This window comes from Rhinolophus ferrumequinum, chromosome 10, assembly GCF_004115265.2.
Source record: "Rhinolophus ferrumequinum isolate MPI-CBG mRhiFer1 chromosome 10, mRhiFer1_v1.p, whole genome shotgun sequence".
NCBI lineage: Eukaryota > Metazoa > Chordata > Mammalia > Chiroptera > Rhinolophidae > Rhinolophus > Rhinolophus ferrumequinum.
In genome coordinates, this window is record NC_046293.1 from 7,247,491 (window position 1) to 7,275,429 (window position 27,939).

Sequence of the window (27,939 nt, forward strand, 5' to 3'; positions counted from 1 at the left end):
TCCTGACCCAGACAAATGAGAAAAGTCTCCTGTAATCTTTCTGGATGTGAGAGAAGAACCTTGTTTGTCTCTTCTTCCTCTACCTTTTGTTATTCAGTTGTGAATCCTTGAGAAAAGCACAGAGTAGCATGTTTTTATACTACAGTTAACCTGCAGTTTATTTTTCCCCAAGTGCATGTAGTAGGAAAACCTTAGACCTTGGCAAGCACGTGAAGAAATCATTATTTTTGTCTTACAGATACTCTAAGGACCTTGCTCTGTTTCTAGAATGAGCTTGTTTTTTCATTTTAAATAGTGTTTCTATGCACTCAGCCAGTGTCAATGGTAACACCTCTGAATGGTTGGCAGAATCCAAAGGGTGAGGACAGCCAGGTAGAGTCCATCCACAGGCCTGTCCAAAGTACTGACCCCTGAAAGGTGCTCAGATAGGTTGCTAAGTGAAAAAGTGACCGCTGGCCAGCTAGTTTTGACTTGTTCATAGGTCTAAGGGGGCCCTGTGTATCTCATGTTGAAACTGGAAAGAGTCGCTTCATGTCATGAGTTTACACAGCTCTGTATTTTTAATAAGCTTTGCCACGTCTTGACTCCCTCACCCTTCAGTTCTACAGTTTGATCCCTTTGCATCAGCTGTCAGTGTTAGCTAGGGGGTCTACACAGACGGTGGCCCAGCTGTAGCACTATAGTTAATCTAAGCTGTCATTTATGGGGCCCCATGTTAGCGACACATCTGTTCATCTGACTATAGCAGTCTCTACACACCAAGAAGAAATTTATTCTAAACTCTGAAAGGTTATTTAATGGCTGTGTCAGGATTTATTACTATGATCCCTTTTCCTCTGAAGCTAAAATTCTTCCTAATAATATTTTTGTTATTTGTAACTGGGGGAATTATTACTTATATTACTCTTCACCAAATGTACAAACTGAGTTTTAAGATTCTCTTTCCTGACTACATATGGATCAAATCCGCGTTGGTAAAGATCTTTTAAAATCTTGATGATTTTGTAATCTCTAAAAAGGTAAACCAACCTCCTGAAGTTTCAGTTTCTTGTCATTAGAAAGAGGCTGTGATTTAACTTTGTCACTATCAGCCCATCTTTATTAAGGACTGGGGTGCCACGGGGTCTTTTCCCCAAGTTACCACGAGTTCAGAAGAATAGGTTGTGGACCGCTACTGTCGGCAGTGAAGAGTAATGTTCTGTACCGCTGGGCACGTGCTCTCCAGGGCCTGAAATGAGACCAGCTTGAGTGAGGAGCTGAATTTTTAATCTAGTTTAATTTTAATTAATTTAAATGGTCACATGTGGTTGGTGGCTAGTTTATTAGTGGAGTTTTAGACCTCACTCTATCACTTAGGAGCAAGGCGACTTTGGGCAACTGAATTAACTTTTCTGAACTCAACTTCAGCCTTTATAATATGAATAATAACCCATCTTATCTACCCACAGAGTTAGTTTAGACATAGTGAGATGACGTGTTGTTTATGCTTTTGAAATATAATCATTGTTATTGTCATTAACAATGAGAGGAGCTTGAGCTGGGATCTGCCATCTTGTGAATCTGAAAGCAGCTTTTAGTATGTATACATATTCATTTCTGTCATAACCAGTGTTTGGGAACAGGAGCTGTTTTTCAATAAATAAAATCCTCCTAATTCTACTTTCCTCCCTACCTGTGGATCCAAAAACAATTACTGAAAATTGTTAAGAGTCAAAGAACCACCAACCAACATGGTTTTGTTCTCTTAAGATTGTTCCCCTTTGGTCTTGTAGTAACAGGATGGTCATTTTATTAGCTTGCCGTCTCCATGGTAGTAGATGTTTTCTTTTTAACCTCTCTTAAAACAAACAAAACAGTTAGATGGCTGGATTAGAAATAATGTTTTTTTGTTTCTGGGCAACTTGCCAAGAGACAGAAATGTGCACCTATGAGGATACAGGAGTGATTCTAGAGCAGGTGAGATGCTCTGCTTTGAGGCACAATTGCCTTAAAAAAAAAAAACAAAAAAAACACAAAGATTTAAGATGACAAAATTGTAGGCTTCATGGAAATGCTTTGGCTTTGCTTTTAAGTGTTAAAATGTCGGAGACACATGTCTCAACGGATACTTTGTAAATTATAAGTTTGTGTGGGTGCTAGGGTGAGGGCAGGTACCTTACCGGGCCCAGTCATATCCCATTTGCTCCAGTCCACTTGGAAGTTGCTAGAAGCTCTGTGTGGTAGTCTCTGAACCGCTGTCCTGTGAACCCAAGAAGTTTGGCCAAGATCTGACCAGGGCCCCTTTCCAGGAGGAGCTCAGAAAAGGAGCCAGCCCTGCAGTCTGCCTGCTGCTGCCCCCCTGCAGTCAATGCCCTGAGGCTTATGCTTCGCTCAGGTGCTCACTCTCACACACTGATCCATTTGGCTCTTTTACATGCATAGATATCTTTGGATGGCAGAGCTAGGTTCCTTTTTTGTCTTTGTTTTAATTGAGATATAATTGACATATAGCACTCTATTGGTTTCAGGTATACAACTTAGCTTTTTATTAAGAAGCAGAGAACCCCACCTAATTGAGAGGATGTATCCTCAGTACAGAAATGTGACTGTTTAGTTGAATCCCCAGATTAAATGGCATTTGTAAAATGTGTGTTCTAGGATTGGGGTGAACCTGATCCCTAGATTTGAAGCTGAGAGAGAATAGTGTTAGGCTTGTGGCCTCAGGAACCTTCTCTTCTCTCTCAGGAGAAGACCAGCCAGTCCCAGGCGATTTGCATTGCAGTTTTGACAGATGTCAGCATCCTCATCTCTCGTCCTGCCATTGGAGGGTGTGTCCCTACCTCAGTGGTCAGCGACTAACATAACCCCTCCTCCTTGGCCAGTTGCTAACAAATCCTACAATGAATGGCTCCAGAGTGGGGTGACATTCACAGTCTGAGCATATTCATTGTTGAATCCAGTAGGGAGCTCTGTTGAACAGGCCATCAAAAGTGGTCTTCTCGGTATGAGTTCTTGGTACAATATCGAAAAGATACAGTAGGTATTCAGTTTCGTTCAATAATTAGTTTTTGAAATGTATGAGATACCAAGGCCAACTTCTTTTCATGATAATGAAATGAAGCTAAGGAGTTTATAAAATCACTTGTTGAAGCTACCTGCTAATTTCACCTAAACAGTATAAATTCTAAAGAATCATGCACTCAAGGGGAGCCCCGATAGATAGCTGGCCATAGTAGGTATTTCAAATTCTTCAGCCTAGTGGGATGTTATCTGCAGAAGGGCAAAGGTGATTTTGGAGCTTGTATCTAAACAGATGACTTAGGTATATTGATTATGGGGCTTCAGAAAGAAGCAGTGGGGTGTGTGTGTGTGTGTGTGTGTGTGTGTACGCACGCGTGCTTCACCGAGGAATGTATACTGGAATCTTAACTGACTGGGCAATGGCGTGAAAGCCAGGTATAAACATGGCTGGCATATATGTCAGAGAGAAGCTTGGAAGGCCAAATATTTGACCCCTGATATTTTAACCTTTTGGAATTCACTGTACCTGTTGATATGCATGCTGCACAAGATTGTGTACTGACCTTCTCTCCCAGTTTTGAGTCTCTTTCGCTGTCGATGGGTCAAGGGCGCAACACTGAAGCAGCTCCCACTTCTAGAAAGATAAAGATTTAGCATCCTGGAGTCTTCACTTCGTGTATTCATTCTTGATAGTTCGCTTTCCTGCCAGTTTGGGTGGGGGTGACAGCCCTGGGGCAAAAACAGGGTGGTGGCAGCCTGAGTACCAAAACAGGATGTGTGTGAAGCACGTTTTCTGACTTTTCATTTGGATCCTTGCTTGCCCCAAAATGTGTGGTCTCTTCCTCATAGCCCGCCACCCAAGCTTTCTTTGATTCACATGAACTTATTTCTTCTGGTTTTCATTGTCATGGCCAGTCTTTGGAAATATTGACACAACTCTTTGGTTAATGGTCTTTGTTGCAGGATATCTGTGTAGGCATTTTGGTGTGTCAGCTAAAAACAGACAAAAAATGAAAGTCAGGCCCAGTGAGTTCTCAGCTTTTGACTCCACACACACATGCTGTGTCCGTCAGAAGGAGGAAGGCTCAGAAAGAAAGTTAAAACTCAAGCTTAACAGAGCGTCTTCTAGCAGAGCACTTTCACTTTACTTAAAGCTAACAGTCATCAGAGTAATTTGTATAATTGCCATTTTGTGATGAGATGTGTGACTCGCCCAAGGTCATACCACCACTAAAAGACAGAGGCAGATCCCTTCCAGGTTTCTGGCTCCAAACCTCATGCTAATTCCTGAAGGTCACAGCCTAGTGGTTCTTACTGACATAGGAATTTTATGATGATAGCCTGCTGTACTTTCACCAAAATCTCAACTTTGAAAATATTGAAAACAGTGTCAGATCAGGGCCCATAGTTGGTGAGGTAGGTGATTTGGTGGTGAAGGTGAGAGGAACCTTGTCGTTTTTAAGCCCTCCAGTAAAATTGCTTCCAAGTTGCTGCTCTTGTCTGCTGGTTGTGAGGCTTGAAGGCCAAGGGCACGTTTCCACATCTGTCATAATAACCCGTAGTTAAATCAGGTTTTTGATTTCTTTTGTGCCCTTGTTGCTCCTGAGAAAATCGTATGCACCCTCTCATTAGACAGTTGTTCCCAAGCAAGCACCCAGGATTCAGCCTAGTTCCCAGGGGTTCACAGACACTCTAGACCTGGTACAGTCAGTCCCAGGGCAAGAGCCTCTGCTCTGCATGGATACAGAGTCCTGAGAAAAATCACCTACCTGATGCTAGTGGAACTCACACACACCCGTGCCTCGGCCCACCTCTGCCTTTCCCCGCTCCGCCTGCAAGTGACCCTCCCCATTTCCTGTGCTGACACCAGTAAGCTCTGTACTAAGACCAAGGGCTCTGTCTCCGAGCTGCCTTCCTCCCACTGAGTGTGACTGCCACGCCCCAGATTCTCACAGCAGGATAGGGATCCATCCCTGCTGAATGGCCAGGGTGTGAGGAAAATGGCCCAAAGCCCTGATCTTTGGCCCTTAGAAATACATGCTTTGCAGCTCAAAGCACTGATCCAGAAAGGGGCTCAGGAGGTTAAACTGTTTGCGTTTGTGGGCATGGGCCGCAGAGCTGAACTGTTGAATTAAGCTGTTGAGAAAGTGATCAAATCCTTACTAGGTGGACTTTTTAGTCACTTAGCCCCTGGTGGTGGAGAATGAGCAAATAAAAATCCTTACATTAAAAAAAAAAAAAAAAAAAAATCCTTACATTTTCATCCGCAGTGTCACTCTTCCTCTGACTTTTGGACTAGGGAAACGGTGGTTTCTGAATTTTAGTGGCACCAGAATCCCTGAAGAGCTCACTAAAGATCAAAATTCTTGAAGCCCAGGAGTCTGCACTCCAGAGACATTCTAATGCAAATGGTTCTTGAACTGCACTTGGAGAAACACTGGACAAGGGCTGCTGGCATCTTTCCCCTTTTCATTTGTAGTGATGGCATAGAATATTGATATTCTCCTCTCCCCAGGAGTTCTAAAATAGAGGATGGCCCTGCCCACATAATTCAAGAGTTGGTGACAAATTTCTAAGACAGTTGAGGCTGCGTCATATACAATGATTAGGTACAGACACCGTAGGAACCCTCCGTCTCCAGTGCTGGGAAGAGCCTGCCTTGGCCGCCTCTCTCGTGGCCACAGAACGACTGTGTCAGGGGCAGTTTGGCAGAGTTAATGAACTGCCTGGAGCTGTGTGACCAACTTCTGTGCCAGCGCCAAGGGATGTGGCAAAAGACTCAGGTCACTTTGGAAGGAGTTTCATTATTCAGCGCCTCCTTCTGCTAGTTGGCCCCTTCAGGAGAGGGTGGGAGGGAAAAGGAATGGGAGAGTGTGGCCCCCTGGGTGTTTGCTGAAGTTCTCCCTTCTGTCCCATTGCCAGCCTTAGAGAAAAGGCCACGGCAGCATTTCTTCCCAGAGGAATAGCCAGGAGAAGAGAGCAAAATGCAGAAGATCAGATTAAACTCAGTTGGGTTTGTTTGTTTGTTAACAATTACATTTTAGGGGGAGAAAAGATACTTGATCAGGGAAGTATCTTTTCTCCCAGCCCCACCTGGTCCTCCTACCTCTCTTATGTTGAAATATACAGAGGATGCATACACAGTTTAAGGAAGGAAAAAACTGTATTAAAATTGTAATGCTCATTATATGCCAATAACAAAAGATGAATACAAGTCACGTTTGACTTCTGCAATTGCAAGAGGTGCTCAAAGTGGTTACCATCAGCGTAATTGTAATAGTTTTTTCCTTTCTTAAAACGTGTATACTTTTTTTTGGCACCCTCTGTATAGAAATAAAAAGAGCTGAATTTTGAAATCAGAAGAACCAGAGTCTAGTCTTTATTCTGCAGGTGATTAGAGTGTGATTTCAGGTAAGTCAGTTCTCCACTATATAATGTGGAAAGCTATAGCTCAGGGAAACTCATTCCCAACCCACTATGCAAACATTGGGGAATGGAGGGGATCATTCACAGCAAGTCTCTTTATCTGTGTTTCCCTCAGAACCCTCTCTGTCAGTGGCAAAGTTGCAAGGCACATCCTACTTCATTTCTCCTCCCCGTTTCATTTCCTCTAGTACCGCCTGAGAGCCAAGTCCAAAGTCCTGCAAAGCCCTGTGCGGCTGCCCCACTCACCGTCTCCTCCCACTCTTCCCCTGTTCACTGTGTTCTGCCACTCTGTCCTTCATGTCCCTCTGTCACTCAGGCAGTTTCCCACTCAGGGCCTTTGCACTTGCTCTTCTCCTTGCCTGGCAGGCTCTTCCCTAAATGGCTACAGGGTTCACTCCCTTCCCCCACGTCTCTGCTCAGATGTCACATCACAAAGTCTTCCCTGGCCTCTCCGTATGGAATGCTCCTGCCCCATTACTCTCTGTCGCCATGCCTTGCATTTGTTTGATGTGTCATTCCTCACTAGATTGTCAGCTTCATGAGAACGTGGATACCCCAGCACCGAAACAAACAGGGTCGGACACATGGGGGCTCTCTCAGTAAATACTTGTTGGGAGAATGTGTAAGTAACTGCTGGCACATCTTAACCTCCTCGGGGACATAAAACCTGTGGACTCCACTTCCTCACCTCTTCCTCCTCAACCTGTTGCAGTTAGTTTCTGCCTCCACCAGCCCCTGGCATAGCTCCGGGACCACTGGCCATGCCCTGAGTAGCAGTGATCCGTTGGAAACTATAAGCCTTCCTTTGTCTGATTGCCCTTTCTTAACATCTCTCTTTCTATCTACATCCTTTTTCTGGAAGCTTAGTCGCTCCCAGTAGCAGCTTCGCTGGGCTGTCTTCATCACCTATGCTTAAATTCTGGGATTCCCTTAAGATTTATCCTGGGAAGTATTACCTTCTGTACGTACGTATCACCTGTCTGTACGTATTGTATCACCTTATCCCTAGACTATGTCTCACACACACACATATACCTGTATACATGTATAGATACACCTGTGTGTACACCCCCCACACTTGTATATCTCTTAGGATGTCTCACAATCAGCTCATATTCAGCATGCCCCAAACTGAGCAGTCTCCCATGCTGGCCCACGCTTACTCCTGTCCTCTGGTCTGAGAATGTTAAAAGCACAACGATTCACCCAGCCACCCCATTTTGTTCTTCTAAATGGCCTCTTGTTCACTACTAGTGATCTTGTAAAAATGCAGTTCTAATTCTTTTTCAGTTCCCAGTGTAATAATTGATTCCAGGCAGAGATCCTCAGTAGATACTAAAACCATTAGGTAAGTAGTGAGTAGGGAACAGGGTTTTCACACGGCCTCGAAATGTTACCCCACAGATTACATATTAATTACAAAGGGTGAAATGCCCTGGTGTCACCTTTCAAACTTTTAGCACCGTCAGTGGTTGGACACCGTACTGTGTGCCTCCTGGTACTAAGAAGTCACATCACCTGTGTAGTCTTCTTGCCAAAAAGGTTTAACCTAAGTCCAATCATGAGGAAACATTGAAAATACAGGACATTCTTTCTGCGAGACACCTGGCTTACATGCTTAATTCAGTGTCATGAGAAACAGAAAAGGTAGGAATACTGTTCTAGACTGTGATTCAGGAGGCGACAACCAAATGAGGTGACTCTAGATGAAATCTTAGATTGAGGGGGGAAATTCAAACAGCTATGAAAGACATTTTGTGGGCAATTGGGGAATTTAGATATGGACTGTAGATTACATTATGTTATTGAATTAATCTTAATTTTCTTACATGTGATAAAGGTATTTTAGTTATGTAAGAGAATGTCCTTATTCTTAGGAAATGTACGCTGAAGAATTTAGGGATGAAAAGTCGTAATTATTACCTGCAATTTACTTTCAAGTGATTCCATAAACAAAACAAAACAAAACAATAAAAAGTGTGTGTGCCTGTGTGCAAATGAGAGTGATAAATACGGCTAAAAGACAGATAAACGGTGAATCTAGGTTAAAGTTATAGGGCCGTTCATTATTTGTTCTTTTGGCGTTTTGAAGGGTTTGAAAAATTCAAACTTACAAAGGGGATGCAGGAAGGAGAGCATGAGAGCGTAGGCATGGCGGTGAAGTGAACAATTGCCAGTTCCCCGGTTGCTCTTCTCCTTTTATTTTTTTAACATAAAACATCAAGTTAAAAATAACTCCCCAACCCCCTCCATGCAGTTCTGATTATGTCACTCCCCTGGTGGTTATACATGGATCTCAAGAGACAATTCTTAATAGCCCTTGAAAAATATGCCACTTCCTTCTAGTCGCCATGGTGTCTGATGAGAAATCTGCTGTCATTCAAACTTTTTTTTTCTTCTGGCTGCTTTCAGGTTTTTTCTGTGTCTTTAGTTTTCAAAAGTTTAATCATGATGTTTAATCATGATGTAATCCTGGCATGAATTTCTTTGGGATTATCTTGTTTGGGGTTTGCTCAGCTTCTTGAATCTACATATTCCAGAATCTACAGACTTCTCTTGCCACATTTGGGAAGTTTTCAGCCATTTATTTCTTTAAGTACTTTTTCAACCTCTCCTTCCAGGGCTTAGATAACATGGCGTTAGATTTTTTTTGTGGGGGAGGGTGACCTCCTATCACTGACCATGGTGGAAGTCCTGCCTCTTCACCAGCCCTCCCCTGGATCACTTCAGCAGGGAGGGGAAGGGATGCCTCATTACTGCTGTGTGGGGGGTATAAGTCTAAGCTCCCCCCTTGGTCTCCATTTGTTCCTTGGGGTGGGGGGTGTTGTTACTGGCTATTGAGAATGAAAGCCCCAGCTTCCTACTTGGCCTTTTTTGACACCACCCCGGCAGGGGTATTGAGGTGCTGCATTACAGCCTTGCAAGGGTGGAAACCCAGACTCCCCACTTGGCCTTTCCTGGTGGGAGTCGGGGTAAGGCCACTTTTTTATTTCTTTTTTTCTTTTCTGTAATGTTTGGCTGGAATAGAACAATTACTGTCTAAAAGGTTTCTCACTTGGTAGGCTACCCTTTTCCTGGTCCTTTGGTTAGTGAGAGTAGGTTTTCCTGGGGCTTTTTTTTGTCCGTCTCTGTTGGCATTTTCAGATTGTTGACTTCTTTAGCTCCAGGTCTGGGATGTATGAGACAAAAGGAAACCCAGGGAACTTACCACTGTGTCGTTCTTCAGGTCCCAAGGTCCCTAGCCAGCCTGTCTTCTCTCCACTTTCAGAACCTACTTGTGTTTGTTTTATGTATAACGTGCACAGTTTTTAGCTGTACCTGGTGGGAGGAATAGAGAACATTATTTCTCTCCATCTGCCCAGAGGCAGAAGTCCCTGCAGAAGCCCATTAAAGCCCATCTGCCCCATTGTCCTCACAAGAACGCCTCGGTCCGGCCATATCAGACTACGTGTAGCCCCTGGAACGCGTGCTCTTTCAGACCTTCCTGCTCTTACTCTTCCTCAGCCTTAGATGATTTCCTGACGCCCCTGTCCACCTGTGGTGTTTCCATTCTTATCATTTGGGTTTTCTCTGTATAATCTACCAGGACAGTTCACACACTTTCCTCAGGCTGAACTTTGCTTCTTCTGTCCTGTGTAGCACTTTAAATTATCTCAAAAATTATACTTCCATCTTGTATTGTAAGTATTTGTCTTTTCCCCTAACCAGACCGTGAGCAGCCTTTGAGGGCTGGGACATCATTCTGCACCCTTGTTTTCAGTAACCAGCGTAGTACAGAGGATCCTCCAATAACGTCATTTCATTATAATGTTGATGAGGTGCCAGGGGAGCTTAACTCTTGTTTACATCGATTAGCCTGTGGCACAGTTGGTTTTGTGATATGTTGTTTCATTTAAAGTTGCAGAACCTATTGACAATGTTAAGTAAAGACTTACTGTAGTTACTTAAGAGTTTATTGGATGGATATATTTCTGGCTGCCCACCTGGGTAGTTAAATATGTTTATTCCCATACAAACGCACAGCCCCGCTGATGGACTGTGCCTGCGACGCCCTTGCTTCTACAGCGGAAAAAGAAATCCAGAGGCTTGTCTCAAAGAAGGGCTCCTTGGACCACGGCACCCCCTTGACCCCGGCTAGCTGTGCTACGTTCCTAGCCTCTGAGTTTCTCTGAACACAGAATTAGTGGTAAGCTTCTGGCATAGGATCTTACTGAGGACGAAAACCATTAATTTTATTACGTTAGCACCTCCTAAAGTGACATTCAGACCCAGGCACCTAATAAATATTTCTTAATGATCATGATGAGAAAATGAGTCTTGATGGTTAATTGCTATCATTCCTTGCTGAGACCCTTTTCCAGAACTGCTTTGGGGATCTGAGACTTTCTCTTGCCTCCATGTTTAAGTATACCTGGGACTGGTGACGGAGACGTGATGTTTAATGTTCTAAATTAACGTGATAGGTTGGTTTTTAAGGGTCCCCGTATGTAATCATCTGGGCCAGAGGAAATCAAGTCCGCTGGATCACAGTGCTCCTGCTTGTAAAGCACACAGCATGTGGACAGACTGAGCACAGCTCTGAGCCGCGCCTTGGAAGTGGGTGACAGTGCAGTGGACCTTTCATACCTGCAGGTTCTGCATCTGTGAACTCAACTAACCTCGGACCGAAAATATTCAGGGGAAAAATTTTACATGGTTGCTGATGTGTACTGTGTGGTTAGGCCTAAGATGGTTACGTACTGAGCATGTACAGACTTTTTCTTATCATTATTCCCTAAACAATACAGTATAACAACTGTTTATATGGTGTTTACATTGTATTAGGTATTGAAAGTAATCTAGAGGTGATTTCAAATATATGGGAGGGTTGCGTGCCGTTTTATGTAAGGGCCTGAGCACCCCCGGAGTTCAGTGTCCGTGGGGAGTCCTGGAAGCAGTCCCCCGCGGATACTGAGGGACGACTGTATATTTTTAAAAAGAAAATTGAAACAATATTTCTCTTTTTAGTTCACAATGACCTCATTTACCTAATGCAGCCAATGTGTGAGGGGAGAAGAAAATGGGTGCTGGAGAGATGGAACAGAATATTAATTGGTGGTTTTAGGCAGCCCCAGGGGTGGGACCCACATTTAGAACTGAAACTGTGATTAGTGACGCCACACCTCTTAGCCACTTCTGTTCATTTGACTTCCGTGGGAAGCTTGGTTTCTCTCCTGTCAGGACTGGCTGCACGCTTCCCTGTTCACACAGAGCAGCCCAAGTTTCCCGCAGAACCAGCTCCCGGAAGGTGGGAGTAAAGGACCAAGAACTCGCTCCGACATCAAAAATGTATATTGTTATAAACAACATGCACAGCACTGGGGTTTGCACTGGTCTTTGGGGGCCTCTCTTTTAGAGACTGTCTTCTAGGAGTTTCTGGAAAAATGAGATTTCTGAGTGCGTAATATCCTGTTCCTCTGGCAGAGCCGTTAAGGCAGCAAAGAGGAGGGCGATGGACGTCCGAGATGAAGCCTCCCTCCTGGTCAGACGCACTTATGGGTGTAACTTGGACTCTTTGGGATTTTCCCACAACTAGCAGAAGCCTGAACTTTAAAACCTGTTGTGCGTTGCTGGGCTTCCTTGTGTATCCTTCCCTCAGCCTGGAAGCTTCAGGTGGCTGCCATTTGCTCCTATGTCAGGAAAGCCCAGCGCTTACCTTTATCACCCCTACATCTCCTCTTACCCCCCACAATCATGGCTTTTAACAAAGCTGACTGGAGATGCATAGGGGTGCCCTCTTGACCCCACACCCCGGTGTCCTGCGAGCACTGGTTGCCCCCGCTACAGTCTCTCCCAAAGGGAACCCAAGAAGCAACTTACAGGAGTCGTGACAGAAACCTGAAGGGAGAGGGGCCATTGCTCCCTCCTCCTCCCACCTGTTAGAATTAGCTGTTGAAATTGCCGAACTTGCTTCGGAGAGCAGAATTAGAAATGGGGAGAGAGCTGCACAAGGGGAACGGACTGTCCAAGGACTGAGAGAAACCCACACACTTGTCGAGAGGTTTGGATGAAGGCAGAAAGGGAAACAGAACCAGCCCTGGGTGGGGTCCACCACTCGATGATGACCTCACGGAGGCTGCAGTGTTAGCTTCACCATGTACAAAATTGGCACATTGGTTCCTGCCACCAGGGCTGTTGGAAAATTCAGGATTATAATGTTGTTATAAAATGCAACTGTCTTTTGCAATTGGTGATTATTGTCTTGCATTCTATTCTTGGTCCTCATTTCTGGTTCTCTTGACCAGGCCTGAGCAGATAATGAACTCCTCTGGTCTTCTCGTTCCCCTCACAGCTCATCTCCGACTGTCCGTGCTGAAGGCTGCCCCTTCAGTTCCTTGCTGAGCCCCGGGTCAGACCATGGCTTGCTGTGCCTGCGGTCACTTTGCACTCCTCTTCCGAGCCTTCCTCACACTGTTTGTGCACGTATTGTGGTGAGCTGACCTTTCCACAGTGCCTGCACTCAGCCATACATCTAGGCAGTGTGTGTAGTTGAGGCCTCCTTGCCTCCCCACCCAGTAGGGCTGTTCTTCTCTACTTTTTGAAGAAGTTAAGAAACCAACCCAGAGGAGCAGAAAGAACTCTGGAGGGTGAGACAGAGTTAGGTTGTAATCCTAAGTTTGCCACTTGCTAGCCTTTCCTGCCCTTTCCGAGCCTGTCCTTATCTATAACATGGACTATTACCTAGCACGTGGAATCGTTAGGAATATGGAGGTATCTAGAACAGCGCCTGCCACTGTAGTGGGCACTTAGTAAATATCAATCTCTTCCTGGCTATTACATGAAGACTTCCTTAATTCAATGGAACCCAACAGGACCTCATAGACACTCCAGCCAGTTCACCTGTCACTTGTCCCCATTAGTGGTACATCATCCTTGTTGTACAGGAAGATGGTACACTCTTCCATCAAGAGATTCTGTGCTTTGTGAGTTGTTTTTCCAGAAGTTGGATTTGTGCCTTAGCTAACTCTGGGATAGCCCATGAGGTAGCAAGCCAGCTGGGGTTTTAGACAGATAATGTGTGGCTGTGGCTCAGAAACGAGCTGGCCTGTGTGGGATTACACCCAGGATTCAACCCAAATACTGCATTTGACGACAGCGCCACTTGCTTCAGAGCAGTTTCACTCATCTGATGCTTGCAAGGTTCTGGTAGGTAGACAGGTTCTACTCTATAGAAGAAGAAAATGAGACCCGAAAAACAGTAAACAGTAGTGATTTGTAGAACCCAGGACAAGAACACAAATGTCTTGATTTTCTGTGAAGTTTTGAACCCAGATGAGAGCCATAATTCTGGCTGTTCAAATGCACGTGTAGAGCTCTGCCACAGTATTCTCTAGTTTTCCCGTCGCTTGTACACTTTGTATCTATCTCTTGTAGAATATTCATTAATTCCTTGACTGAATTATATGCTGGGTGCTCTAGGCACTGGGGATACTATCAGAAGTGAAAGAAATAGACAAAAGCCCTGCCATGGCGGGACACAGCTTCACCTCACGGTAGGAGGCTGACAGTGAACAAGAAAGATGCACGCTATTAGTGGAGAGAATGTCAGCGGTGGTGAGTGCTGTGGAGAGAACTAAGGCAGAAAGGAAACTGGGCTGGGATGGCGCGGACACTGTGCATTTTCTCTTTAAGTCTTTGTACTTGTCTCATCCATGTGCTAAGCTCTCTGAGAGAGCAAGGCTGCATGTCGTGCTCAGCAGATGCCTGCATCTCAGGGCTTTGGAGACTGACTTTGGAGTTGAACCAGCCTCACCCAGTAGCAGCAGATGCAGGGGCTGTCTGCTTAGCCACCGAGACGCCCAGGACCTTCCTAGATCAGTGCTGGAGTAGCCTGGATGTGCCGTGGAATGGAGCCTGTGCTGGTTTTTCTTAGTCATTTGTTAAATCTAGAGCACCCCCTGCTGTTAGAAGATGCGGTGGGCTCTGAACTGATCTTTTAAAATGAGCGTTTCTTTTTTATGCTAAGATTAAAAACCTTTTTTATTTTTAAGTAAGTACTACTGGGGCATTTAGAGTTTTCTTCTGGGACCGCTGTTGCTGCCGTCCAGTCCAGCCCGCCCAGGGTTGGGATGGAGGGAGGAAGTACAACAGCCTAGGCAGGATAGGGTCATATCTATGCTCTTGCTACTTTTAGCGTCTTCTTACCCCTGCGCTCCTACCACAGCCAGCAGCCTAGCAAAAGTTATCTCTTCATACAGTTTCACAGCTGTTCTGAAATTCTAGGGCAGCAGAAGTGAAACTGACCACTGTCTTGTAAATTTCTCTCTTATTGCTGTTGTTCCTTACTTGAAGTGAGTCAGGCCTTTCGCCTTCTTCTCCTCAGGGTGTCAGAACTCATCACTTGTCCCCATAGTCGAGTTTTTGACATAGAATTCTCTTAACAATGCCACATTTGTAGAGGATCCTGTTTTGGTCTTCCCACCCTCAGCGTTATTGGCTGAGTTGAGAGCTGTGGTCCCAGAGTTGGGGGCCCCAGAAGTGGGGGCCCCAGAGGCGGGGGCTCCACAGGTCGGGGGCCCAGACATGGGGGGCCCCAGAGGTGGGGCCCCAGAATCGAGCTGAGTTCTTGACGGGCTGAGTGAGCCCTTCTTGTCAGCTGCCAGGTGTATGTGTATAGGTGCACCAGGGTCAAACATACACTCGCTGTGAAGTTCCTTTAGTCCTTAGAGATGAAATTCAAGTTAATTTTAGCAGCACTATTAATATCAGCTAACCTGAAGAAGGAAATGGCACCCAACTAGACGTGTCTTTTTCGTTTAACTGCCCCATTCAGTTTGGTCACTTTGTGATTCCTCAGGAGGTTGAAGAAGTCAGGGGGCCCCGACACGCCGCTCGGCTCCTCCCTGTGTCCCGTCTCCCCGAGAGTAAGGTGAGGCTCCGTAGCTGCTTTGACCAATCAGTGAGGATTGTGTAGCTAACATTCCAGCTAGTGGGTCCAGGGTAGATTTTAGAGTTATATTCTATGGGTTCACTTTACAGAGCCCAAGCTTAGTTAGGAACAAAGTGACCCAAATTGTTCTAATGGGGTAGCTGAACCAGAAAGATAGATGCGTACCCAGATGCCATTTTCTTCTTCGTTGCAGCGGATGTTAATTGTACTACTAAAATTAAGATGCCTTCTCCACAGTAAACAGTATAGCAGTAGACATGGTGCTTTACTAATAAAGTAATTCTTTTATGATTCTTCTCCCAACAGCTTTGAAAAGTCCGGCTGCATTTCACGAACAGAGGAGGAGCTTGGAGCGGGCCAGGGTAAGGCGCTGCACTCTTCCCAGGGACCTGCAGAGCCCCTTGCACTGTTGCTTGTATTCCTTCCAGTCTAGCGTGCCTCCAGGGCCAGCCCTTGCCTCACAGTTCTAGATAGAAAGGTCTGCCTTTTCCACGTCATCCCCACCCCAGCCATCTCCCAGCGTGATGACACGGCACATGATCCGAATGAGTTTTCTCCTTACTCCGTTTAAGGGTATGTAGCGATCACCGATCCCCCTCCCGTTGCTTTGGCGACCACTACTATTTTCCCATCTTTAATTCCACGTAGCCTTTTGTGGATGTTAGGACATGAACACCAGCCATGGAAAAGCTTGCCGAGTGCTGGTCCCTCCACGTCGGTGGCCGCATTGCCCACACCCCTCCAGAATGGGTGTCTGGAGGTCCGGAAACCCCACTGGTCTCCATATGCCCTGAGCGGCCAGCGTCCGCCTAAAGCTGTGGAAGCAGAAGCCGGGCCCCTCTCTGAGCCCAGGTTCATGGGGTAGCACCTGGTTTGCTGCCTGTCCCCCATCGGTTTCAGTTCCCTCAGAGGACTCGGGGATAGAATCTGCTGCCCATTGTGGGCGGAGATGGGGAAGTCGCCAAAACACGCTTCCCCTCCCACCCCCTTCACTTTGTCTTTCACGTAAAGATGAAGGAAGAGAACCTCCCCAAGGGGAGGTGCACAGGCCGTGGCGTCCTAAGACCCACAGTTCTTTCCAAGACTGAAATATTTACCTCCAAGACTTTTCTTACTTTTTATCTTCTAAAGTTTTCTAAGGAAAATCATGATTGATCTTAAAGTGAATAGGAAGAATGAGGTCATGGGCCCCGGGAACCAAAACAGGAACACAGCGCCCTGTTTACCACTGGGAGTGTTGGAGAATACAGCGGGGGAGGCAAGGGACGGACGGCATTGCCTGGCCCCCCACCCACTTGTCAGGCTTGGCGCCATTTCCTGGACACTTCTCAAGCAGGCAGGGAGCAAATATGAACCAATTAGAACAGCTGCTATTTTGTTGAGCACTTTCGTATGTGAAATTATATCATTTTCTTGTTTATACTCAAACCGGCTCTTAGGAATTAGATGTTATCTTCATTTTATGGCTGCACCTAGGAGAGATTAACTAACTTGTCCAGCTAGTAAGTGGCAAAGCTGGGACTCAAACCTTGATCTGTGGGCTCCAGGTGCTTTCTTAATCAGTAAGGTATTCTGCCTCGGCCTTGGCCACTGCTCAGAACTTCAGGTGGCTTAGAAAATATGCCTCCCTGTGATGTCTGTGAAACCCTGCAGTGCCCAATACCTGTTCTGCCGTCTCCTGCGGTACCAGGGCAGTTCTTCTGCTCACTGAAGATGGGGTGATAGACCCAGAGCGCAAAGCCACTGGAAACCATCCCCGGGGGAGCTCAGCGCCACCCCAGGACCGGTCTTTACCTTTGCTGCAGGCAGTGTGCTCTGGCCTTTGATTTTCTGTCTCGACTGCACCCTGCCCTGCCCTGTCTTGTCCTGTCCTGTCCTATGCTGCTCGTGAACCACTGATGGTCTTGACCTATGGTTTGAATAATTCTGGTGCAGAGGTTAAGAGCACAGGTTCTGGACTCAGACAGGTCTAGGGTCCAATACACTATAACATGAGCCCCAGGCCATGGGCTCATTCCGGGACTGTTGAGGAAATGGGTGAGTTTACCTGGAGTCTCAGAAATGCAGAAATGAGGACATTGAACTTTAAGGAGCTAGAGCAATGGCACCATATACCAAAATTAGTATTCTTTTGGGCAGTCATTCAGAATGAATGGAAAAGTGCTCATGAGATCATGCAAATTTTTTGAAACAAGATATAAAATTCTCTTCAGTGTGATTACAACTCTGCAAAATTAAATTTGTCTTCTGCATGGAAGAATGATTAGAAACAAATATCCCAAAATACAATAATAACAGTGAATGATTAAAGCTTTTTTTTGTTTTATTTTGTGATTTTCCAAATTTTCTTTGATGAACGTATGTTACTTTTATGACAGTAAAAGTAATAGATTTCTTAAAAATAGTAGTAGTCCATTCTCAGAATGACAAATGGTCTTGACAGATGGATGGTGCCCTTGGCAGGTGCAGCTGGAAGTGGATGTGCCCGCCCTCCCAGGCCTCCCCTGGCCTTAGAACCCAGTTGTCTCCAAGCTGAGATCATGGGGGCTGCAGAGGTGACCAACAGCCACAGCTGCTTTGTGGTCCTGTCTGTGCCATAAGCGTGTGACCTGGATTTGAGAGCTTGTTGGTGTGTTTTTTTAATAGACAGAGGACTATCTGAAACGGAAGATTCGTTGCCGGCCGGAGAGATCGGAGCTGGTCAGGATGCATATTTTGGAAGGTGTGTTAGAATGGAAATGCTTCTTCATCTAAACCCTCATTCTCACGGTGCATTCACCACGTCACCACCCACATTTCTTCTTCCTTCTTTCTTATTGCTTCCATTTCTGTAGGCAGAGCCTTAACACAGTAAAACAGCAGTGCCGTGGTTGCCACCACGCGTTTTTTGGGAATTCCCGAAGAAGCGCAGTCACATTCTGTTGGTTTGGCTGACTTTTTTCTCCTGTGGCCACGTGATGGCCCTGGACCTCGTCATCCCTTGATATAAAATCCTTTTCACCAAGATCTGTTTTAAAAATGCGTTTGCTTTCCCATTCATTCATTCACTCATTCACTTAGCATTTACTTGAGCACCTGTGCTGTACAAGTTAGATTATCCTACACATACTCTGCCTGGCCCAGGACACGCTTCTTTCCACATTCTGATAAAGGAAAGATTTTGGCTGCCGAAAACAGAGTGAATCTATCCTTTTTTTTTTTTTTTTTTTTTTTTTTAAAGATTTTATTGGATAAGGGGAACAGTGTGTACTTCCAGGACTTTTTCCAAGTCAAGTTGTTGTCCTTTCAGTCTTAGTTGTACAGGGCGCAGCTCAGCTCCAGGTCCAGTTGCTGTTGCTAACTGGCAGGGGCGCAGCCCACCATCCCCTGTGGGAGTTGAACCGGCAACCTTGTGGTTGAGAGGATGCGCTCCAACCAACTGAGCCATCTGGGAGCTCAGCGGCAGCTCAGCTCAAGGTGCCGTGTTCAATCTTAGTTGCAGGGGGTGCAGCCCACCAGCCCTTGCGGGACTCGAGGAATTGAACTGGCAACCTTGTGGTTGAGAGCCCACTGGCCCATGTGGGAATCGAACCGGCAGCCTTTGGAGTTAGGAGCATGGAGCTCTAACTGCCTGAGCCACCGGGCCGGCCCAATCTATCCATTTTTTGTTCGGTTTTGAACCATTTTTGGGATTAGAAGACAACTTTACTAGTCTCGACCCCACGTTGTATAGACAGACACTGAGCACTGAGGCCCAGAGCAGGGCGGTGAATTGTCCTTGTGACACAGCAAGCTTGAGGGAGAGTAGAGACCACTCCAACGTGTGGTGCCCTGTAGCTCTGTAGCTCCACATCCGGGAGCTATACCTCTGGGCCAGCCTGGGCACCGTGGCCATTGTGTGTGACCCTACACTGCCCACAGTGAGGGCCCTCCTTCTGTCCTTGGGAAACTTTAAGCCGGGCCACCCTTGTCTGCCTGGGACGCGCTTTGCATTCTGATGGTCTGTGCTCCTTCCCCAGAGGGAAGGAGCCAGGGCCATTCCTACATCCTCCTGCACTCCATTCTCTCCCACGGGCAGAGACCTCGGCTGAGCCTTCCCTCCAGGCCAAGCAGTTGAAGCTAAAGAGAGCCAGACTGGCCGATGACCTCAACGAGAAGATCGCACAGAGGCCTGGCCCCATGGAGCTAGTGGAGAAGAACATCCTGCCTGTGGAGTCCAGCTTGAAAGAAGCCATCATCGGTAGGAGGCCCCAGCCCCCTGGTGGGCCCACAGGCCAGACACAGGGGAGGGCCCTGGGCTTCCTGCTCTTTGACTTCCTGCTGAGGCTTGGGGCCTGAGGTGCAGGATGCGAGGGCCGGATAAACAGGTTGTGTTGGCGTGGGATAGTGTGAGGCCGCAGGGATCCGCGCCATGCCGACAAGTAACTAATAACACTTTCACATCTGTCACTCGGCCTTCTTCCTCTCTCACAGGGTAGGTAGACGTCATTATCATAAATCTGTACCTTACTGTTTCTTTCTGTTAGTGAAACCTCTTCCTGCAAGCTGGCACTTTCCACAGATACTTCACTCTGCAGATATTGATTGAGCCAAGCAGTGTGCTAGGTGCTAGGACCACAGCCCCACAAGGCAGTCAAGCCCCCTGTCCTTAAGGAGCTCACGTTTAGGAGTGGATACAGGCAGGTAAATGGGCAACAGTAAGACAGAGGCAAGAGCCATGCTGTGCTGGTGGGGCACACACAGAGAGGGCCCCCCAACCCGACCCTGACAGTGGGGTACAGTGTCAGAGGAGGTGACGGCCAAGCTGGGGCTCCAGGATGAGTAGAAATGAAAGTGTGTGCAGCGGAGAGAGCCGCGTGGACATGGAGCCGCAGGAGAGGAGAGAAGGCAGGAGGTGGGCAGAGGCCAGGACGTGCAGGCCTGTGTGCCACCATCAGGTGTTGCGACACAGTCCCTTAGATTTTGCTCATTGTTGGCACTGACGTGTCTCCTTTGCTGCAGTGGGCCTGAGACCTGGGCCCAGGCGGGGCCGTGCGTCCCTGCTCTCACGAGGAGAAGGCTCAAGTGCTCCCCCACAGCGAGGTAGCTCTTTGGGCAGGAATCGCCGGAACCACGGGCAGAGCCCAGACATGGCGAGTTGGTCCCTGAGCCCTGGGTCAGAGGAGACAGTGGTTTCTAGGGCTTCGTCTGCACTGCAGACAGTGGCGTGACACTGCAGGAAGCAGCCACCGGCCGGAGGCTGGCACACCCAGGGCCCCTAACAGCACTTGTAATTTACCGCTTTGCCCTGCCATTCATCCCGTCTCATCTCAGTGTTTTCCTACCCAGATCTTCACCACATTCCACCACTGCCCCTGGTTACAGGCCAGTGTTTGGGCCAAAGTCAGTTCTGGACTCTCCAGCAGCCAAAATCTGATAAATGTGCCAGGTCCCTGTGAGGTCCTGCAGTTACAGAGATGGACAGACTGTGATGCTGCCCTCGAAGAATTCAGTCTGACAGGTGAACACTGATGTATAAGCAGTGGTTTCTGAGTCTGGCTCCCGAGCAGATGCCAGCACTGTGTGGCAGAAAGGCCATGCCCGTGTGACATTGTAGCTGAGTCACCTGGCTTGCGGGTCAAGAGCAGGCACCGTCCTAGGTGCCTGGGGAGACTCACGGAAGGGCTGCACTGTTAGCAGTAGCGTTCATTCCAGACCAGCTGGCAGCTGCCGTATGGACAACATACAGTAATGGGGAGCGGGTGTTGGGTGCCACAGAGCTCAGAAGACGGGCTTCTCTCAGGAATGGGGATGGTGGCAGGAGCTGGGGAAGTAGCTCAAGATGACATGGCACCTTGGGGGTCAACCTGAACGGCGAATCAGTTTGCCAAGTAGAGAAACGTGGAAGGACGTTCCAGGCAAAGCGATCAGCAGCAGACGTGGGCCACTTGTTCAGGAGGGGAGTGGGGGGGGCGAGGGGACGGGGGTGGTGAGGAAGGGCGTTTACACTGGGGGGTGGGCAGGCTTATGAGGATGAGGACATGCGAGCAGGAGGCCGTGGGACCTGGGCTGAGGGGGAGGTTTCATTTGGGAGGAGGGAGACGAGAGCGTTCTAAGCGTGCTGAGAGGAGAGCGAGGGAGGGAGCTTGCCAGGCCACCTTACCTCCCGCAGGCACTTGCACACACTCAGACCCTTTCCTCCACGCCAGCCCAGGTGACCTGTAAGATTAATGCCAAGGCCCCCTCCTCCAGGAAGTCTTCCTGGAGCCTCTCCTCAGTGTCCCCTCAGCACCAGTGTTTCCCTCTAGCAGAGCATTTACTGTGCTGCAAGGCGACTGGACCATAGACTCCCACAGGGCGGGGACGCTGTCTCTGTACCTCCCCCTCCTGCACCCGGCCCACACTGGGCCACAATAGAGAGAAACAGACTGCGTGGCCCTGCCTGCACTGGTCCTTCGGCTGTTTCAGTGTGGCCAGCAGCTTCCTTGGTTTTGAACGGACCCGGGGTGGAGCTCCATCACGTGGCTATTGTCCCATAGCAGGTCGCCTCGCTGGGAGTAAGGGATCGTAGGAGAAAATGTAGATGTGTGATTGGCGTGAGGTCCATGGTGGTCAGCGGCCTCTGTCCCTCCGTGCGCTGCACACACGCGCCTGCTCGGATGGGAGGGGGAGGTGTGAGCCGGCCCAGCGGTGGGCATTCCTTGCTCCATCACCAGAGTCAGCTGTGGAGGGACAGGCTCAGGGGCTTCCTTCCCAGGTCCTGGACTCAGGGGAGAGCCTCAGGTCATGGCTCTGGGGCGGGGAGAGTCTGCTGGGAGAGTTTCCGACTTGTTCTTGTTCCTTTTCTGTGATCGTCCCACCAAAAGCAAATTTCCCAGGTGTGGCTGGCAGCCTGCCTCAGTGCCGTGGCCACGGCCTGGGTTCCTCCTGCGTGCACAGCAGGCCCGTGCAGAGCCTCTGTCCCCGACAGAGCTGAGGCGGGCTTGTGACGTGGATCTTTTGAAATACCCTCCTTGCCTCTGTTACCATCTTTCCTTCTCTCTGTGTCCTGGGATTTCACACTGAGACCCTGCTCCTCCTGCCTTTACCTCCCAGCCTGGCCCCAGCCGGTCCCAGGAACATGTGCACTCGGGCCATCTCGGCCCAGGGCGGGGAGGCGGTTGTAGCCAGCAGGTGGGTTTTCTTCTGGTGGCCTTGGGTCTCTGGAGTCACTGGCCGCTAAAGGGAGGTCACCATACTTCCAGGGGTCCTGTTCCGCCTGTGCAGGCAGGCATCCCTTTTCCAAGAGGCTCCGTAGCCTGTTCCTGGCCTTTGGGGAGTTTATGCTGCCCAGGAGAGGAGCTGCACTTGTGAGGCTGTTAGGTGTTCTCCTCAGGTCCATCTGTGCAGGCCCAGAGCCCTCACTGCAGGGCCCACAGCCGCTGGGGGAAGAGGCAAGTTTGGTGCAGCTACGGCATGGAAATAAACTACCTTTAACAGTAGGGAAACTGAGATGGAGAAGTTGGCAGCAGGAGGGAGGGAGGGGAGAACTTGACTTTGAAGACTGAACACAGGGCAGAGTTAAAAGCAAGAGGCTAGAGATCGGGCCTGTTCTTGCCCAGGGGAGCGCTTTGCGCCCTAGTGGGCTCTTCCCAGCCTCTGGTTAGGGTCAGGATGAGCTTTCCTAGAGCTCTTTTGGACCCAGCAGGCAGGTTGGCTGCAAGTCTCCCTTTTCCTGTCTGCCTGGCCCGGCTGGGGCCTGGGGTCCGAGGGAGCTGGAGGGCCGGCACCTTGCTGGGCCAGCCTCTGGCCCTCCGTGGGCCGGACGTGGAGTCTCATGCTGGCTTTGGCTTTCAGTGGGCCAGGTGAATTACCCGAAAGTAGCGGACAGCTCTTCCTTCGATGAGGACAGCAGCGACGCCTTATCCCCTGAGCAGCCCGCCAGCCACGAGTCCCAGGGCTCCGTGCCATCACCCCTGGAAGCCCGAGGCAGCGAGCCACTGCCCAGTGCCACCTCTGTATCCCCCACTCAGGTGAGCTGGCCTGCTCCACACGCCCCCCTGATCCCAGGGGCCCCAGACTTGCTGGAGCTGCACGTCATGAGGTCCCTGCTGGGCCAGGAGGGATGGGGACGTGGACGGGGGTTGTCCTGATGGCGCGGGAGCTGGCTGTTGGAGTGCTGGTGGTGGGGAGGGAAGGGAGATGGCAGCGGACCCCCATTTCAGCCAGCCTCAGCCTGGTCCCAGGTGGAGGACACTGGGTTGCCTGCATTCGAGCCAGAAGCCTGCCTGGCCTCCCCATGGCCACTCCCTCAGAACAGCCCGCTTTTCCTGAGTTCAGTTCCTTGCCTAGTCGCCCCCACCCCTGCCGTCCTGGGCGCTGCTCTTCTCATTGCCCTGGTCTTTCCTGTCGTTGGCCCCTCACCGTGTTGGTGTCCCAGGAAGTGACTGCCACCCACCTCCGGGCAGGCCAGGGCTGGGATGCACTTCCACCTGGGGATGGCCACACCCTCGGGAGCAGCCAGAAAGGGCGTCCTCACTTCCCCCTTCTCTTTTAGGTTGTGTCTCAACTCCCAGTGGGCCCAGATTCCGGAGAAACGCTTTTCCTGGCAGAGCAGCCACCTCTGCCTCCCAGCCTCACCAACGGAACTGCGGTCCCTGCCGCCAAGCCCCCGCCCACGCTCATTAAGGTACCGTCTCCAGCGACTGCCTTCCCTTCGCCATGCGCCTCAGAGTCCTGCCATGACTTCATCCCCGTGTGGGGACAACTGCAGGGGAAGGGGGTGTAGATCTCCCCCTGGTCAGGGCCCAGCGAAGGGCACTGAGGGTACGAGGGGGTGCTTTCTGTTCATTTACTGAGCGCAGTGTGCCAGGCTCTGGACCCGGCTTTCCAGGCCCTGTTACTGCCCTCCCCGTGGAAACATGCTCACCCATCCTTTCTGGGTCACTGACAACCTTGTGAGGGAGTAAAGAACCCTGTTCTACAAATGACAAAACTGAGAAGTGAAGTGACGGGCGTTTGTTTTTATTCTCCAAGGCCTGACCTGAACCACCTGAAGGGGACGGGGCAGAGGGTACACCATCAACCCCCCGAGATACCTGTTGGGGACCTTGTATGGGGGACAGTGTGCCGCTGCCCGGTCCCACCTGCAGGTCTCTGCGACCTCAGCATGTGCGCTTCCTTCCTGCCCCCACTGGCTTCCCTGTCTGGTCTTATTCTCTAGTTACCCCCCCACACACAGACCCTGCGCCCGCTTGACAGTGTCTGGCCATCCATGGTCCTCTCTGGCTGTCGCCAGCCTCCTGCCCTCTCACTTAGCTGAGCCCTTGCTGTGCCTCCCAGTCTTGCCTGGTGGTTCCTGGAGCTCCCTGACGCCCTCCTGTGTGGCCCCGCCCCCAGGCCTGCCCTGTTTGCACGGCCTTCATGAGGCCCTGATGTCACAGGAAGCTTCGTGGCTTCCCTCTGTCCCAGAGGAGACAGCCAGCGCCTCCTGCAGGGTCACCTGCGCTCGGCTGGCTCCAGGCCACTCCCTCCTCAGCAGCCACCTCTCGCCCCTGTGGGCTATTCCTGACTGGCCACAGATGTCAAAGTTTTTCCCTCAAAATTCCTCCCTCAAACTTGTTCCTTGTCGTATGACTGGTGCCTGCCTTTGACCACCACACATTTGACAGAATAGTGTGTGTGTGAAGTGTCTGCGCTTCCTCTTCTCTGGGTAGCGGCTCAGCCTCTGTGGCCTGGCTGCCCAGCCCTGCATCTGCCTCTGACCCCTTAGGTCGTGCTTCTCTCCTGCTTTCCCTCACCTTCCATTTTGGCGGCTCTTCTCCGGGCTCCTCCTGCTCATGCCCTCGCTGTGGGGTGCTCCCCAGGCCCAGCCCTTGGCCGTCCCTGCCCCGGTCCCTTGCCGCTCCACTGCTCCGCAGCCTTGCTCTGGTCCTCCGTGGGCCCAGGTCCACGCACTCGGGTCTCTGCAGCTCCCTGCGTCCTCCCTCTGTCCTACTCCTATTAGTACGGAGTATGTAGCCAAGAACCTCTTCCTGACTTCCATGAAGGGGTACCACTGTCAGTTGCCAAAGCTCAAAACCATAAACCTTGAACTGGTCACCTGCCACGTGCTCCTCTTGTCCATTCTTCCTCTATAATCAGTCACCTCTACCCAAACCTGTGCATCGGTCCCCACTGCCACTCTGTCTCGCCCCTGCTCAGAAACGTGCAGGCTCTCCACAGCCCTGCCTGGCACTGCCCTGCGGGCTCTTGCCCTCATCCAGCTCCCCGCTTCCTGACCCACAGATAGGCCTCCCAGGTGGGACCCGCTGGCCCTTCTTGGTCCACCTGGTCCTCACCGAAGCCCACTTAGTGAAGGAACAAGGGCTTTTGGAGTCTTGGGTTTGGGTCCTAGCTTCTTCACATGGCGAGATCAAGCTACTGTGTGACCTTGGGCAAAGTGACTTCTCTGAGCCTGTTTCCTGATTTTCAAGGAGACTTGCCAGCTCCTGCCCACGCAGGGTTCCTGTAGGTCTGCATGACATGGTCTTTGTGAAGTACCTGGATGGCACAGGCCGTCCAAACCAGTAGTTTTTACCTTCTTGTCATGTTGGCCTTTGCTCAGGGTGACGGTGACATCTGCATTTGGCTGTTTTTCCCTCCAGCCTAGAAGCTGCCTCCTCTGTCAGCCCTTGCCCCCTGCTTTGGATGCTTCTGGGCACTGATGAGGCCTCTACTTTTGGATGGGGTGCAATCAGTAGGGGGAGGGTAGAACTGGGCAGGGTGAGTGACGGCGCCTCCTCCGAAGCCACTCCCGTTGTGTGGGGGAGGGCCACCGGCTTCCCGCGTAGGGGCCTCAGAGAAGCCCCAGTCTGCCCCTGACGTGCCCTCTGTCTCCCGTGCCCTCAGCAAAGCCAACCCAAGTCTGCCAGTGAAAAGTCGCAGCGCAGCAAGAAAGCCAAGGAGCTGAAGCCAAAGGTGAAGAAGCTCAAGTACCACCAGTACATCCCCCCGGACCAAAAGCAGGACAAGGGGGCGCCGCCCATGGACTCCTCCTACGCCAAGATCCTGCAGCAGCAGCAGCTCTTCCTGCAGCTGCAGATCCTAAACCAGCAGCAGCAGCAGCACTACAACTACCAGACCATCCTGCCCGCCCCGCCCAAGTAGGAGCCCTCCCAGCCTCACCCACCCGTCCCTCCGTGCCCAAGTAGGGGTCCACCCCGCCCCACTTGTCCCCCTGTAGGTGCCCCAGCACAGGCAGAGGCCGGGTCCGGGGTGGCTGAACCCCAGTCTTCAAGGACCCTTTGGTCTGGATCCTGCAAGAGTGGTCCCCAGGCGGGGCCTGTACGCACGGTGCTCGTCTCAGGCCCCTCGTCTCACGCCCCTCGTCTCAGGCCCATCTCTCCTCAGCCCTGCGGAGGCCAAGGGGAGGCTTCCCTGGTGCTCATGTCTGCCCCCTCTTCTCAGGCCGGCCGGTGAGGCTCTGGGGAGCAGTGGGCCGCCCCCCATGCGCAGCCTCTCCTCCACCAGCTCCAGCTCCAGCCCCGGCGCCTCGGGGCCCAGTGGGCTGGCACGTCAGAACAGCACCTCGCTGCCTGGCAAGCCGGGAGCCCTGCCGGCCAACCTGGATGACATGAAGGTAGGTGGTCTTCCCAAGGTGCTTGTTTTCAGGGAGAGCAGCCAGCCCAGGACCGCGGTCAGGAAAGGCAGAGCGGAGCTCCCGCGTCTGGTCTCCACCCCTGGGGCCTGCCTGGCCCTGGTCATCCGTGCCGTCAGCCTCGTCCTCGTGGTCATTACCATTGGCGCCATCAGCCAGCCTCTGTCCAGGGGCTTGGGGCTTAGGAAGCCCTTGTCTGCCTCGTACCTTCTTGGCCTGACAGCGCAATGTGAGAAACGGGGTGCTTCCCCCACTTAAGGGTGAGCTAGCGCAGGCGTTTCGGGAGATCTGCCAGTGCTAGAGCCGGGCTTCAGACTGGGGGTTACCCACTCTAGCACCCCCACCTTTCCCACTGCCAGTCAGTGTCCCTCCCGCCCAGTCTCCCTGGGAAGGGAGTGGCCAGTACCCAGGGCAGGCTCTGCCCGAGGCCTGGGTGGGGGTGGGGGGTCATACCTGGGGCCTGGCCTGTTCTCTGTGCCCTGGTCAGAAGATGCAATGGACCAAATTCTCCCTCGAGAGTTTGTCCTCTGAACCAGGGTGGCCCCTCCTGAGTCGTAGCCTGATGCCAGCAAGACACAGCTCTCACTGGGGCATTGGGGCACCGGCTTCAGAATCCATCAGACCTGGACATAACTCCTGAGTCTGCTGCTCCCTTACCGTGTGATCTTGAAGAAGTTCTTTTGCTTTTGTGAGCTCAGCATTCTCTGTAAAATCCAGTCCAGTCAATTAAGTGTTTATTGAACACCAGGCACCATGCTAGGGCTGGGGCAGCTGAGGGCATGTGGTGCCCAGGCGTGGGCGCGGGGTAGGGAGCATTTTAACCAGGCCCTGGTGTGGTGAGGATGGGGAAAGGGCGGGGCTGGGCCTGGGGGATGTGCCCCTCGCCCTCCAGGGCTGTGGCGGGGCTGCTGGTATGAAGTCAGTGGGGCCCCGGCAGGTGAGGCCTGACAGACAAGAAGCTCGTCCCTCCCCTTCCCCTCCTCCCGTCTGCCCTCTTGCCTGGACCCAG

The 27,939-nt window shown here is 50.4% G+C and overlaps 1 protein-coding gene across 6 annotated transcripts in view; it reads left to right on the plus strand.

The window, feature by feature from the left end:
- MRTFA (myocardin related transcription factor A) overlaps positions 1-27,939 on the plus strand; it is a 176,907-nt gene that overhangs the window by 141,901 nt on the left and 7,067 nt on the right. For all 6 annotated transcript variants that reach the window (XM_033116199.1, XM_033116198.1, XM_033116194.1 and 3 more), the window contains 7 exons: positions 15,662-15,717; positions 18,002-18,077; positions 19,413-19,574; positions 23,150-23,325; positions 23,850-23,981; positions 26,183-26,436; positions 26,741-26,912. In XM_033116199.1, the coding sequence (XP_032972090.1) occupies positions 15,662-15,717; positions 18,002-18,077; positions 19,413-19,574; positions 23,150-23,325; positions 23,850-23,981; positions 26,183-26,436; positions 26,741-26,912 (1,028 nt within the window). The remainder of the gene's footprint in view (positions 1-15,661; positions 15,718-18,001; positions 18,078-19,412; positions 19,575-23,149; positions 23,326-23,849; positions 23,982-26,182; positions 26,437-26,740; positions 26,913-27,939) is intronic.